Raw genomic sequence first — 13148 nt, 5'->3', positions numbered from 1 at the left:
AATATGGCATTAAATAATAAAGAATAGCGTTAAATCGACTATCTTCTTTGCATCACTAAGCCATTCTTTGATTATACACTTGCTCTTTCAAAGACTCGAGATGTAACTACACATCTTGTGTTCCGAATCTATAATGCACTTTTTGAGCATTTAGAGAAGTCTATATCCCAGCTAAAGCGGAAGCGTGTTATATGGAAACAGTAAATGCTCTCGTCCCTTAAAGCAGGCCGACAAAAGCTTAATGAATATTACTCGCAGACGGATAAAGTTCGGGGGCATATCTATATAATTGCTACTATATTAGCTCCTGATAGTAGATTCCAATTCTTTCTGTTAGACGATTGGGATAAAGAATAGCGTGATAAATATCGTATCTTATTCCGAGATACATTGGTTCCTTACTAATAGCATCTTACTAGTTCTTAACACCCTAAGGACTCCTCTATAAGAGTAAGGCAAAATTCATTACTTCAAAACTTGCTTAGTGGCCAAAAGTCTAAAGCAAAGCTAGTTCGAGATGAAATCACTCAATATCTTGACAGTGGTATGTATGAACTTTATTTAGTATAATGTTATTAATATTAATTATTTTAGATATTACTGATTCTAAGCCTCTTTCCTTCTAGAGAGAGCACCAAGCCCGTTTCCCAGTAATCACTTTACTTGTACGAGATATTCTCTTAATTCCAGCTATAGGTGCTAGTGTAGAGAGACTATTTAACACTACTCGTGATATCTGTTATTATCGCCGTGGTCGTATAAAGTCCGAAACAATCCAAGAGCTTATGATGTATCTTTATACATCCAAATTCGAGCTTAAGATTTGAGAGGCAAAAGAGCTTGAAGAGTTCATCTCTTTAGACGAGATTGAAGTATTAAGGGAGGAGAAGGATAAGAGATCTAAGGATGTTGAATCGGATAGTATTAGCGATACTGAAGAGTAAGCTATAGCAGATTCTAAGGATCTTATTAATGTGATTACTGATGATGATGTTGATGACGATATTGATGATGATGTTGATAATGATGTTGATAGTAATCATGTCTCTGCTAATACTCATGCTGTTGAGCTACCACTACCAGAGCTTGGTCCGCGGATACGTACTTCTGGGAGGAAGAGAAAGATCACTTTAGATGATGAATTTGAGACCTACTAGCAGATAGTGATATATAATAAATCAGAATGTTTTATATTTGGTTAATTACTGTTTTAATTTACGTGAAAAATTTGTAAATGAATTACCTAAGATTCGAGGCACAAGATGGGAATTGCTAAGGGCACAACAGCTTTTTACTACGGACACAACAAATTGCTTACATAACAAGAGATATTATGTAATCCCGACACAACCCATCGAAATGAGTTGATTAATCTGATCAATTTTTATATGATTTAGATGCTTCAAATTATATGATTCAATATATTATACTTTACATGAACGGATCGTATGCCCAATTTCCCCGCAATTTGAGCACTTAGAAGGTGCTTTTTTCTTCCCAGTTGTAGCTGTAATATGCGTCCTACTCCCACTCAATTCTCCACTTAATTCGTCTGAATTTCCTATATTTCCAACTATTTTATCAGCTTTCTTTACCTTTGGTAAAGGTAGTCGAGGTTCCAATAGTGGTAGATATTCAGATTGATCCTCCGGTGTCAGATTTTGCTTCTAAAACGGGTGAATAGCAGTTAATGGAATTGGTTGCTTCTTCTCTAAGAACCGTACGATTTGATATGCATAGGGAAGACCCATCGATCTAGTATATCCATTAGCACAGTTTGATAGTGGGGCAAGGGGTGTAGCCCTCTTAGCAATGTTAACTTGATCTTGAATTAGTCTTATTAAATGATGTGAGGCTCGCTTGTTGATATTTGAATATAAAAAGGATTGGGCGAAAAGTAAGGTTTGTAACTGATCATGTTTAACCTCATATACTAATGCATCAAGTTGCGTACGTATCGCATGCCTAATTCGACCCCAAACTGTTAGAATATCACCTATTGAAGCTTAAATATACTTCTTTAAAAATGCATGTGAACCTTCTACTCGTGAGGTTGATGAATTGCCTAAGTGAAGATATTGATTCGTCCAACAACGAATAATCTTTTCCTTATAGATTAGCCAAGTTTCCTTAATATATCGGAGTGCATACGGGATTGATTGATATTTCTTGCTGAAATCTATAAGCCTTGTTTTATATTCATCCTCCGTTTGTGAATTAACAAGACTCTGCTAATAGCTGTTAAATTCATCCCATGCTTTATTAGTAGTAAAGTATTCTTTTAACTTAGCGGCAATATTCTTGTTAATATGCCATAGGCAAAGTAAGTGCGGATAATCTGCAAAATCATCACGAAGAACACCTAATAGAGCAAGATCTCGATCAGTATAGATAACCGGAGGTTGGAATTGGAATATTGGCGATTCAAGCCATGAGAAAAAGGTGCTTAGTGCCTATTGATATGATTCTTCCTGTTCATTTTGCATAAAGCAGAAGGCAATACTAAACGTCGTATTTGATGGCGAAACCCCGATGATATGTAGTAAGGGCATTCCATAACGATTCGTCTTATATATGTAGTCTAAAACGAATACCCTATTATATCGATTAGCGTATTGAATTGATTTAGGGTGGGCAAACATAAAAAACGTTATATGACCCTCCTTATCCTGTTGAAATCTAAATTTCCACTTATAAGTTATCAATTCGTCTTGAAGATATTAAAGCGGTGATTTATCTTGAAGCTTTTCTCTTCGGAATTGAATATGTAGATTATACATATCTTTTGGTGTTATTAAAACACTAGGATCGCTATTTTTGATCAATCCGATAATCTGCCGTGGAGGGGTGCCTTGCTCAAGAAGGTTCCAAATAGTATTCCGCTGCTCTTGACTAATCGTACGCGCTGCTGGGTGGGCAATCATATTATCTTCAAGTTCGTGGGTATGGTGCGGATTACTGATTTTTAGATGCCACTTACCATTAGAGATCTTACCATATAAACGAAAGGTGCATCCAATTCGCCTCGTGCTAGTTTTCCTGCGCTTTGCCCCCTCTAGTGCATTAATGCGATCGTGATACTGCCCTCCACGGTCGCATCCAAGAGTGATATTCCTTCCGATATTCGAACTAATCGTTGTGATAGCGTAACCTTGAGAAACTGCGTAGCTGCAAAGAGTTGTAAGCATTTCCTCGCGGGAATCGTACGCTTGATCAAATGGGGTTGCCATGGTTGAAATTGAGTGGTAAAGTGAGTGTGTAGATAGTCAAATATATGAATTGATTGATCAATAACTTGATATTCAAAACTAAGTGGGAAATAACGGATAATAATAATAATAATTGAGTGTATGCAGTTGCTATAGTAATTCATGGAAAATGCGAGATTACATAATATCTCTTGTTATGTAAGCAATTTGTTGTGTCCGTAGTAAAAAGCTGTTGTGCCCTTAGCAATTCCCGCAAAAGATGCATAAATTATGAACTAATTGTGACTAAGCACTCACCTCCACCCCTCCAGGGTGTAGGTGAGCCCACACCTGTTAACAAACCCACACCTATTAGCAAAAATATCATTATTTCTATTTCAAACCTATTTTTCACCACCAAAACTATGCCGATTTCCTCCGAAAAAGAAGAGATCCTTCTCTCAAATGCCCTCGAAGCCTATAAATCAGGTCAATTTACCAGTATTCAGGCCGCAGCCTCTCATTTTGGCGTCTCGAAGTGGAAGCTTCGGTACCGAAAGGAAGGCAGGACAAATGGAAAAGGCCGTGCAGCCACTAAAAAAGCCCTAAATTCCTCACAAGAAGCCTCTCTTATTCGCTGGATTGAGCACCTTAACTCAGTATATACACCACCAAATGCTAGTGATATTGAGGGTGCTGCAAATCGTATTTTACGACATTGTGGTTCCGACCGGCAGGTTGGCAAAATGTATGGGTATCAATTCATTCGACGCCTACCACCCCATATCGACCTTCGTACACAAAAGCCGATGGAAAAAGCGAGGATTGAAGCTGAATTACACGGTGAATTAGTTTATTGGTATAAGGTCTATGGCCAATTCCTTAAAAAGAACAAAATTCAGGCCAACGAACTATATAATTGGGATGAGACTGGCTTTCAGCTAGGTATTGGAACGAAGGAAAACGTCGCTTCTACCCGCAAATATGAGACTATTGCGACTGGTGGAATAGGCCAGAATGTTACTGGAATTGAGTGTATTTCGGCCGATGGCTAGGTTATGCATCCATGGTTTTTAATGCGTGGTTCTGAACAAATGGAAGACTGTTTTGACGGCGATGATGATCCTACCAACTATAGGGTTATTAAACCAACTGCTAAAGGCTGGACCGACGATACAACTGCGATTCAATGGCTGTTAGATTTCCATTATGCCACTAAAAAGCGAGTTGCTAAAGGCAGACCTAGGGTTTTGGTTATAGATAACCATAGATCCTATGGAACCCCGGAATTTGAGCATATCTGCCAAAGCTTTAATATCATACCTTGGTGGTTTATACCAAAAATGACACATCGATGCCAGCCTCTCGATGGCAAGCCATTCTCAGTTCTGAAACAAAAATTCCGAAGAAAGAATAATGAGATTGTACGATGGGGTGGAGATGTTGATGATAAACGGCATTTTCTTCAAATCATCAAAACAGTCCGCAAAGACACATTTAAATCGCAAACGATTAAATCATCATTTAAAGACACCGGTCTTTGGCCTTATGATTTGCATATTGTGTGCGATCAAATTGATCCAGGCTGGGAAGATGAACCAGTCCTTGAAATATATGGTCATACGCTATCACCAAACCGTGAATTTCCTAGTTCAGCAACGAATTCGCCGCCTAACTCAGATAAAAGATTCTCTAAAGTTGAAGATAAGATTCAAACTATATTCGAAGACGATGAATTGGACCTTCCGAAGCTTCAAAAACATATAAACCGTGCAATTCATGGCGGCAAGCAGGCTGTTCAAGACCTAGCCCTTGCAAAACAGACGATAAAAAGGATGCAAAGCCACAAGATTCCTATCAAAAAGACAAAGCGCATTGTAAAGGGTGCTTCTAAGAGTCCTTTATCGTCAATTGCAGGCAATTCGAAGGTTCATCAGCGTTGTACGAAGGAATCTAAGCTGGATATTCGGCGTGAGGCTGGAAATGCAAGAATTCGAGACTATTGGCACCGCGCCAATCAGGCTCTTAAAGAAAAAGAAGAAGCATCAGGGGGTAGAGATTATCTTGAAGCTAATAGTGAGCTATTTAAATATATAGATCCAGATGGGATGGTGGCTGAAAAATAGGGTTGAAATTGAAATAATGGTTTTTTTGTTAATAGGTGTGGGTTTGTTAACAGGTGTGGGCTCACCTACACCCTGGAGGGGTGGAGGTGAGTGCTTAGTCACAATTACAGGAAAATCAGTATGTTTGCACTGTTTGTTAATTGATGGGCCCCCATTGGGGGCCCACGATGGGCCGTGGGCCCAAAAAAAAAGCCCAAAGCCCATCGTGGGCTCAAGAATCGGGCCCAAGCCCAACCCATTCGTGGGTTGGGTTGGGTTGGGCTTTGGGCTTTGTGGGCTTTGCGGAAGCCTACTCAACGATCTGTCTCTCAACCGTACCGTTGCCTAGCAGGCCTTACTGCGGAATGAGTCCTGTCGAGGGTATCGAGGAACGATGCCAGGTAGTGCGCCGAATAGATCTATACCGAAGTATTGGTCTAGTCGTAGTGTGTGTCAAGTTATAATTAAGTAAAGAGTCTCTGAGGTTCCAAAGGTATTCAAAAGTAACAATGTATGATTGAAGACGAAGAACTAAACTAGATACATGAAATGAGTGTCCTTATATATCCCTAAGTTCTTCCTGTGTAGATGTGTAGATAGTAGATGTGTAGATTTGTCTTGGCGGAATCTACCCATCGACCATCGACCTGTTCTACTACTTGCATGATCACGTGAGGCTAACCGTCTCATGGTGTATTGTAGTATTATCGGAGATGGTGAGTGGAAGGCCGGAAACGGCCTTCTCGCGGTAAGCCTTGTTTGTGTGCGAGTATATTTCGTGATTACCAACAGGGGGCCAGAAACGGCTCCCAAGTCGAAGTGTTTCTCTGACTCGTACTGGGGGTGCCCCATGTGATCCCCTAAGGTTTCAAGGTTCTGCTGTGTCAGCAGAACCTGAGAGCGGAAGTGGGCCTAAGGCATTCTGATGCCTTAGGCACTACTTGCTACAAGTAAAACTGGGTTTCTCACTAAGCGATGCCTTGGCATTATTATGTAATTTACTATTATATACTCGGTGCCTCGGGCATCCAATGAAAACCATCTGATCCTTAAAGTATCACACCCAGTATAGGATCTTGCACGTGATCTGCATAACAGATTGATCGATTGGCTCTTGGTGGCCTATCTGTAGGTCGCAGTCCCCACATGTGATTGGTGACTGGTATGTCCGTAACACTACACTTCCTGTTTTGGCCCCTGTACGCCAGCAAACTACATGTTCATTATGCATGGGGAAAGGGCATAGGTGTAATACATGCCCGAAAAGGTTTAATTAGTCAATTTAATGGTGTTTTGGTTGTTTAATTGGAGTTTAAAAAGTGTAGAAAATATGAAGTTTTGGTGGGGTGACGGACCGGCAGGGATGACGAACCCGCCGGGATCCACGTTAACGTGGATCCCTGTTACTCCGGCCACCCGGTTACTCCGGCCACCCGCAAAATAAAATGGATCCCATAGCAACGTATGTTTTTGAACATCAACAATGCCCCCAATTCGATCTCAAAAAGCTCAAAAATTGGTTGAACAGGAGGGCCGCCTTCTGTTAGCTATGAAAGCTATAGAAAATGGGAAATACACCTCTATTAGAGCTGCTGCCGAAGCTTTTACTATGCCGCGATCAACGTTACAAGATCGGATGAAGGGCCATGAAAGTCAGGTTGTACGCCGCCATCATCGCCATAAATTCTCTGAACCTGAAGAGAAATCGATAGAAGAATGGCTGCTCTCTATGGACTCTAGAGGGTTTGCCCTCACACATGCTATGTGTCGGGATATGGCTAATTTACTACTTCGTGCCCGTGAATTAACACCCTCCGAGACCCCTCCGAAAGTTGGTAAAAATTGGGTTACAGACTTTATTAAACGCCATGATTCTCTTGCCTCCTATCTCTCTCGTCGATATGACTATAAGAGAGCTCTATCTGAAGACCCTAAACTTATAAAAGGGTGGTTTGATCTCGTCCAAAATACTATCCAAAAATATGGTATCATTCCGGCTGATATCTGGAACTTTGATGAGACGGGATTCGCGATAGGTGTTACCTCTTCACAATATATCATATGTTCTGCGGAATACCATAGTAAACGAAAGGTTCTACAAGCAGGAAATCGTGAATGGGTTACTGTGGTTGAGACTATTAACGCTGAAGGTGGTATTCTCCCGCCGTACTTAATCTTTAAGGGCAAGGTCTTTTTAGAACGCTGGTTCCCTTTACCTCTAAATTGGGCTATCAATCTTAGTCTAAATGGTTGGACTAGTGACCAGATTGGTCTCGATTGGCTATAGAAGCACTTTATACCTAATTCTACGCGAAAAGGGGCCTATATATTATTGATTCTTGATGGTCATTCCTCTCATCTTACTCCATAATTTAATAAATTGTGTAAGGAGAATAAGATAATCTGCCTCTATATGCCTGCCTATACGTCTCATTTACTATAGCCTCTTGATATAGGCTGTTTTTCTATACTAAAAAAGGCATATGGAGGGTTGATTGGGGAAGAAATGCGGAACGGGGTGAATTCAATTGATAAAGACGACTTCCTTCAAATTTACCCTATCGCAAGAAGGGCTACGTTTAAAGCTTCTACTATACAAAATAGTTTTAGAGGTGCTGGTCTAGTACCTCTAGATGCTAATCATATATTAGAGAAGCTTAACATTTGTGTTAAATCTGTGAACTCTCTCCCTTCTGACCACCCACTACGGCCTACTTCTTCTAGTAGTACTAGCGATTTGGATACTCTCTGGGGTCTCTCAAAAGTTCAAAAAACAAGTTCTACGATCAAAAAAGGACTAGAATCTCTGTCGGGACCTATAACTTCACCTTTAAAACGGCGAATTCATCGATCGCATGATATGTATATTCGGACCGCAGTTCGGCTTACTATTGTGGAAGACCGCCTAACGAAATTAGAGGCTTCAAATAAGAAGGTTGTTAAAAAGAGGGCTGCTAGTAAGAAGCAGATACCCTATATAGGCAGCCTGCGGAGTTTGGAGGAAATTCGACAGGGTGTGGATGTGGAAAATGAAGATGCAATGGTAGATATATATCTAATGGATACTGCTATGGAAGTTGCAGTTGAACCTACACTTCCTCCTATGCCCCTAATTAGGCGTGTTGTGACGTGCTCTGGGTGTGGAATTCAAGGGCATACATATACTACATGTCCTACGCGTTTTAGATAGTCAATTTATGTTTATTTTTGGTATTGAATATGATGTTCAAAATTATGATTTTTTGAAGTTCTAAGAAAGTGGCCGGAGTAACCGGGTGGCCGGAGTAACAGGGATCCACGTTATGGGGTTTCTGACATGACTAAGTAATTACAAATAATAGTGGATACTTGCTGGCAATTCACCGACAATATTTATCTTATCATGGAGATCATACAAGGGGCAATGGAATATGAAGATGTGAATATTGTATTCCGGACGGAGGAGAGAAGGAGAGAGAGAGAGAGAGAGCGAGAGATATCTATCTATCTACTCCATGGGAGACTATCCCAATGTGGGATGTCACCTGACATCCCCAACATCTTAATAAGCAATACAGTATCTTCTGTGTGCTCTCTCGTTTTTTTTCCGTAGTAACCGGGCCTTACAATTTTTCGGTAAAAATTACCAGACCCTCCGAAGGAGGGTCCGCCACCCACTTTGTACTTGCACCCATTTTGTAGATTTTTCTAGGATTCAATTCTAACCCCCATTTCAGCCATATATATGAACGAATTCAATACAATTTAAATAGGAAATGAATTAAATATCTATTAAATTACATGAATTTCAATAGCCATAACCCGCCCCCATTTCTTTTGCATGCGTCCATGCCTTCTGATCTGTGTGTTGACCTTAGCCCATTTCCGCTTCCGTTTGGAAATATCCTCAGCCTCAGTCCATTTAGATGCTTTATACTTCATGCTTCTTAATTCACTAGTATTAACAATGCCAGTAGCATGTGCCCTTGCCCGGGTAGCATTATATCTGGCGCGGCGAGTAGCCGCGATAGCTGAAGTCGAATCTAGTTCGAACTATAATGTATGTACTAAAGCAGTATGCATTTCAGCACTTTTTGCGATCTTTGCAAGTGCACTTTTGTAGCGGGAAGAATGGGCTTCACTCTCTTTAAGCGCTAAGCTTAATTTTTGCACTTTCTCAGTGGTTTTGGGGGTGCTGAAGTATATATAGCCTGAGCTACCAGTTGATAGTGTCGATGGTCGTTGATAAGGGTCATAATCAACCAAATTCTTAGTAATTAACTTAGAATTAATAGGCCAAAGACCTATTAACCGAAAGCCGAGTTTGATAGTGCGTAGTCGAAATGTTTTTTTCCGTATTGAGGTGATCGCATAAAGGAATTCTTCCTTAGTGAATTTTTGACATCCGGTCATTTTTGCGGACTTAATAGCCTTACTATGCCAATGTTTATAAGCACTGAAAACACCGACATCGAGAGGCTGTAAGAAGTGGCTTGAATGCGGCAATAAAAAGAACAGAATAATATTATTCTTATCACAAAATTCACTGAATTGCCGGGTAAAATGTGATCCAAACCGGTCGCATAAAACTAGTCGCTTAACACCCTGAGTTCGACGGACTGTCCACTTATATAATCTTTGAATCCATTAATATGCTAAGACATCGGTCATATATCTAGAATCGGATATAGCGAGGTGTTCATTAGTTTGAATAGCCTCAAACTATCGTAGCATCATCTGTTTACCACTTAAAATGATAAGTGGTGGACATACAAAACCGTCCGCCGAGACTGCTTCTATTACTATAACGGATTCACGATTTCTGACAGAACCATTAAAGATTTTGCGCTTTAGTTCTCGAGTAATGATCTATTGATCTTTACCAACACTAATCTAAAAGCTAGTCTTATCAAAGTTATAGATATCGCCGGGTAAAATGCCATTCTCCTCGACGATCCGAGTGTATTCTTCAAACCACTTTTCTACTACCCCTTTATCTATTACTCAGCTTCGTTCGATATCGAGGGCTCGTCGGCGACGTCGATAATATTGAGGATTGCGTTTTAAGAACCGATGAGTCCAATGGTCGCCGACCTTAGGGGGTGGAATTGCGGGATCGGTATGCGCTTCTTCGAGAATTGAATTCGCGGCGACAGTGATTTGTGACTGATTTATTGCAGCGCCCGCTTTATCGAAGTAATCAATGAATTGGCATAGAGCAGATTATTGTGCAGAACTAAGCTTCCAACCATTAGGTTGGCGTTGAAATAGGGATTTTCCACCGTTCCATCGATACCGAAGCCGGCCCTCAGATACGTTAAATTCACGCGCAGTTTTCGCGGTATTAGGCTTAGATTGCTGGGATAAAGAATTCATTGCTTCAGCAACCTGAATCTTAATTTTAGCGTTATCTTTAGGCATGGTGATGGAGAAATTGATGGTTGAATGTGTGAGGTTGAATCCTGGAAAAATCTACAAAATGGGTGCAAGTACAAAGTGGGTGGCGGACCCTCCTTCGGAGGGTCTGGTAATTTTTACCGAAAAATTGTAAGGCCCGGTTACATGGTACTCCTTCCCCGCCTCGGTGCTTTTGGTGCCAACAGCGGTCTTGCAGAATGTTTCCTTGGTAGAAACTTTTGGGGCTTGCAGAAACATTTTATTGTTGGTAGTGGTAAATTAACAAAGATGCTTGCATTGTGTCCAAAATAACATCATCAAATTACGAAGAAAATAGGGTTATGACGATTCGATCCTGTCTTCTAGATACTCCCAGGTAGGTTTTTCACCCAGAGCGAGCTACTCGGCTAATCGGCACAGAATTGCCCAAGCTTTCGGGGTTTCCCCGCGCGTACCAGCGGAGATAAAGCCCCGGACTCGGACTTTAACAAACGACCACCCGAAGCGGGAACCTTGAAAGAGCGAAGCCCCCGAAATTATGTCATGGCCTTGAATAATAAATATTAATGCTGGTCATGGCATTCATTACAAGACAGTGCCCCTAAAATATGCGTAGATATTATTCCCCCCCGTTTCACCTTCTAATCTTCTCATGCATCGGTTTATCATTCTCGCCCATCCGTGATGGCAGTTATCACACGCATATTGTCCTATGCGGTCAATAAGCCTTATCGATCTCAGGATATCTGCTACGAACCCCATCCTTTTATCAATGAAGATGGGTATGTTGACTTCACCCCGGGTGACATCGAGAACCCCCGTAACTGGTCGACAACTCGCCGTGTTACCATCACCATGACTGCTGTTTTGCTTGTCGTGAATGCAACATTCGCTTCAAGCTCCCCCAGTGGTTGTTTTGGTTCCATCTCAAAAGAATTTGGCATATCTACCGAGGTGGCTGGTTTAACAATCACACTTTTCTTACTTGGCTACTGCGCCGGACCCCTCGTCTTCGCCCCGCTCAGCGAGTACTATGGGCGCCGTTGGATTTTCTACATCAGCTTTGCATTCTACCTCGCATTCAATTTCATGTGCGCCTTTGCGCCTAATCTTGGCGTGCTACTAGTGGGTAGGTTCCTGGCAGGAACTTTTGTCTCAGCGCCTCTGAGCAACGCCCCGGGAGTGCTCGCAGATTTATGGGATCCACTCCAGCGCGCTAACGCCATGGCTGGATTCTCGGCAATGGTATACGTTGGACCAGCCCTTGGACCAGTTATCGCTGGCTTTCTCGAGCTAAAGAGAGATTGGCGTTGGAGCTTTTATGTGCTGCTCTGGCTTGGTGGATTAACCGCCGTCTTGATGTTGACCATTCCGGAGACATACGCGCCAACAATTTTGTACAACAAGGCGAAGCGAATTCGAAAGGCAAAGATTCCAGCGTACGAGTACGTCAAGGCTGAAGTTGAGGACAGCGATCGAACCCTCGTTGGTATCTACAAAGTGGCGCTAACGCGACCATGGAAAATTCTTTTCGATCCAATTTCTCTGCTATGCGCTATCTACATGGCAATTGTCTATACTTTACTCTACATGCTTTTCACCATCTATCCCATCGTGTTCCAAGAGAAGCGTGGGTGGAACTCAGGTGTGGGTGAACTACCTTTGGTTGGCACCGTCATCGGCGCGCTCATCGGCGGTCTGATTGTTTTGATTGACACTCGGCTCCGCCAGAGGAAAATTGAGAGGGGTGAGAAGAAAATGGAAGATAACGTTCCTGAAGATCGATTAATTCTAGCTATGATTGGTGGCATTGGATTTCCCGCAACCATGTTCTGGTTTGCATGGTCGGCTGAATACAAGTGAGTACTAATATCATCAGCTCACTCTGTTGTTGAGGCTGACTTTTTCGAAGCTCTGTCCACTGGATTGTTCCCACTCTCGCCGGGTGCTTCCTTTCAAGCTCTCTACTTCTCATATTTGTCGCATATTTGAATTACCTCGTGGACTGTTATTTGATGTACGCTGCTTCTGCCATCGCTGCAAACACCATTGCCCGCTCCGCCTGCGGGGCTGCCGCACCGCTTTTCACTAACCAGATGTTCTCCGCACTTGGTGTTGGGGGCGGAGGGAGCCTCATCGGAGGCGTTGCTTCCCTGCTAGCCGTTATTCCATTTCTTTTCTATAAGTATGGAAAGCAGATCAGACTCCGAAGTCGATTTGCGCCGGCACTAGATGCTCGCAGACAAGAAAAGACAGATGAGGAGGCTGTTCCCCCGGGCGCAGGTATTCAAAGCTCTGTTTCGCCACCAGATGAAAGTGAAAGTTCCATCTCGGAAGTCAGTGAGAGTGCTGAAGTAGAGAGAGGAGAGAAGGCTCGAGATTGAATAATAAAACTTCGAATCACTGCGTTAAAAGATTGAGGAAATACGTATGCAGACCTTCTTTGAGGCTTGGCGAAGCTTGACCGGATATTTAGCGC

The 13148-nt window shown here is 42.0% G+C and overlaps 3 protein-coding genes across 3 annotated transcripts; all 3 read left to right on the top strand.

Annotated features, from left to right (window-relative positions):
* Positions 1-204: 204 nt before the first annotated feature.
* On the top strand, positions 205-1157 carry N7529_012157 (uncharacterized protein; the record flags this gene model as incomplete). The annotated part of the gene is made up of 2 exons (XM_057247683.1): positions 205-313; positions 955-1157. 2 exons carry the CDS (start codon positions 205-207, stop codon positions 1155-1157), a joined length of 312 nt encoding a protein of 103 aa, XP_057093032.1.
* A 2456-nt stretch (positions 1158-3613) lies between these two features.
* On the top strand, positions 3614-4243 carry N7529_012156 (uncharacterized protein; the record flags this gene model as incomplete). The annotated part of the gene is made up of 1 exon (XM_057247682.1): positions 3614-4243. The coding sequence occupies one exon, from the start codon at positions 3614-3616 to the stop codon at positions 4241-4243; it is 630 nt and encodes a 209-aa protein (XP_057093031.1).
* Positions 4244-11353: 7110 nt separating this feature from the next.
* Positions 11354-13053, top strand: N7529_012155 (MFS transporter; the record flags this gene model as incomplete). The annotated part of the gene is made up of 2 exons (XM_057247681.1): positions 11354-12528; positions 12582-13053. 2 exons carry the CDS (start codon positions 11354-11356, stop codon positions 13051-13053), a joined length of 1647 nt encoding a protein of 548 aa, XP_057093030.1.
* Positions 13054-13148: the final 95 nt, after the last annotated feature.

The sequence above is a fragment of the Penicillium soppii genome (genome assembly GCF_028829465.1).
Source record: "Penicillium soppii strain IBT 18220 chromosome Unknown utg000010l, whole genome shotgun sequence".
NCBI classification, from domain to species: Eukaryota; Fungi; Ascomycota; class Eurotiomycetes; order Eurotiales; family Aspergillaceae; genus Penicillium; species Penicillium soppii.
This window is presented reverse-complemented; position numbering and strand designations above follow the sequence as displayed.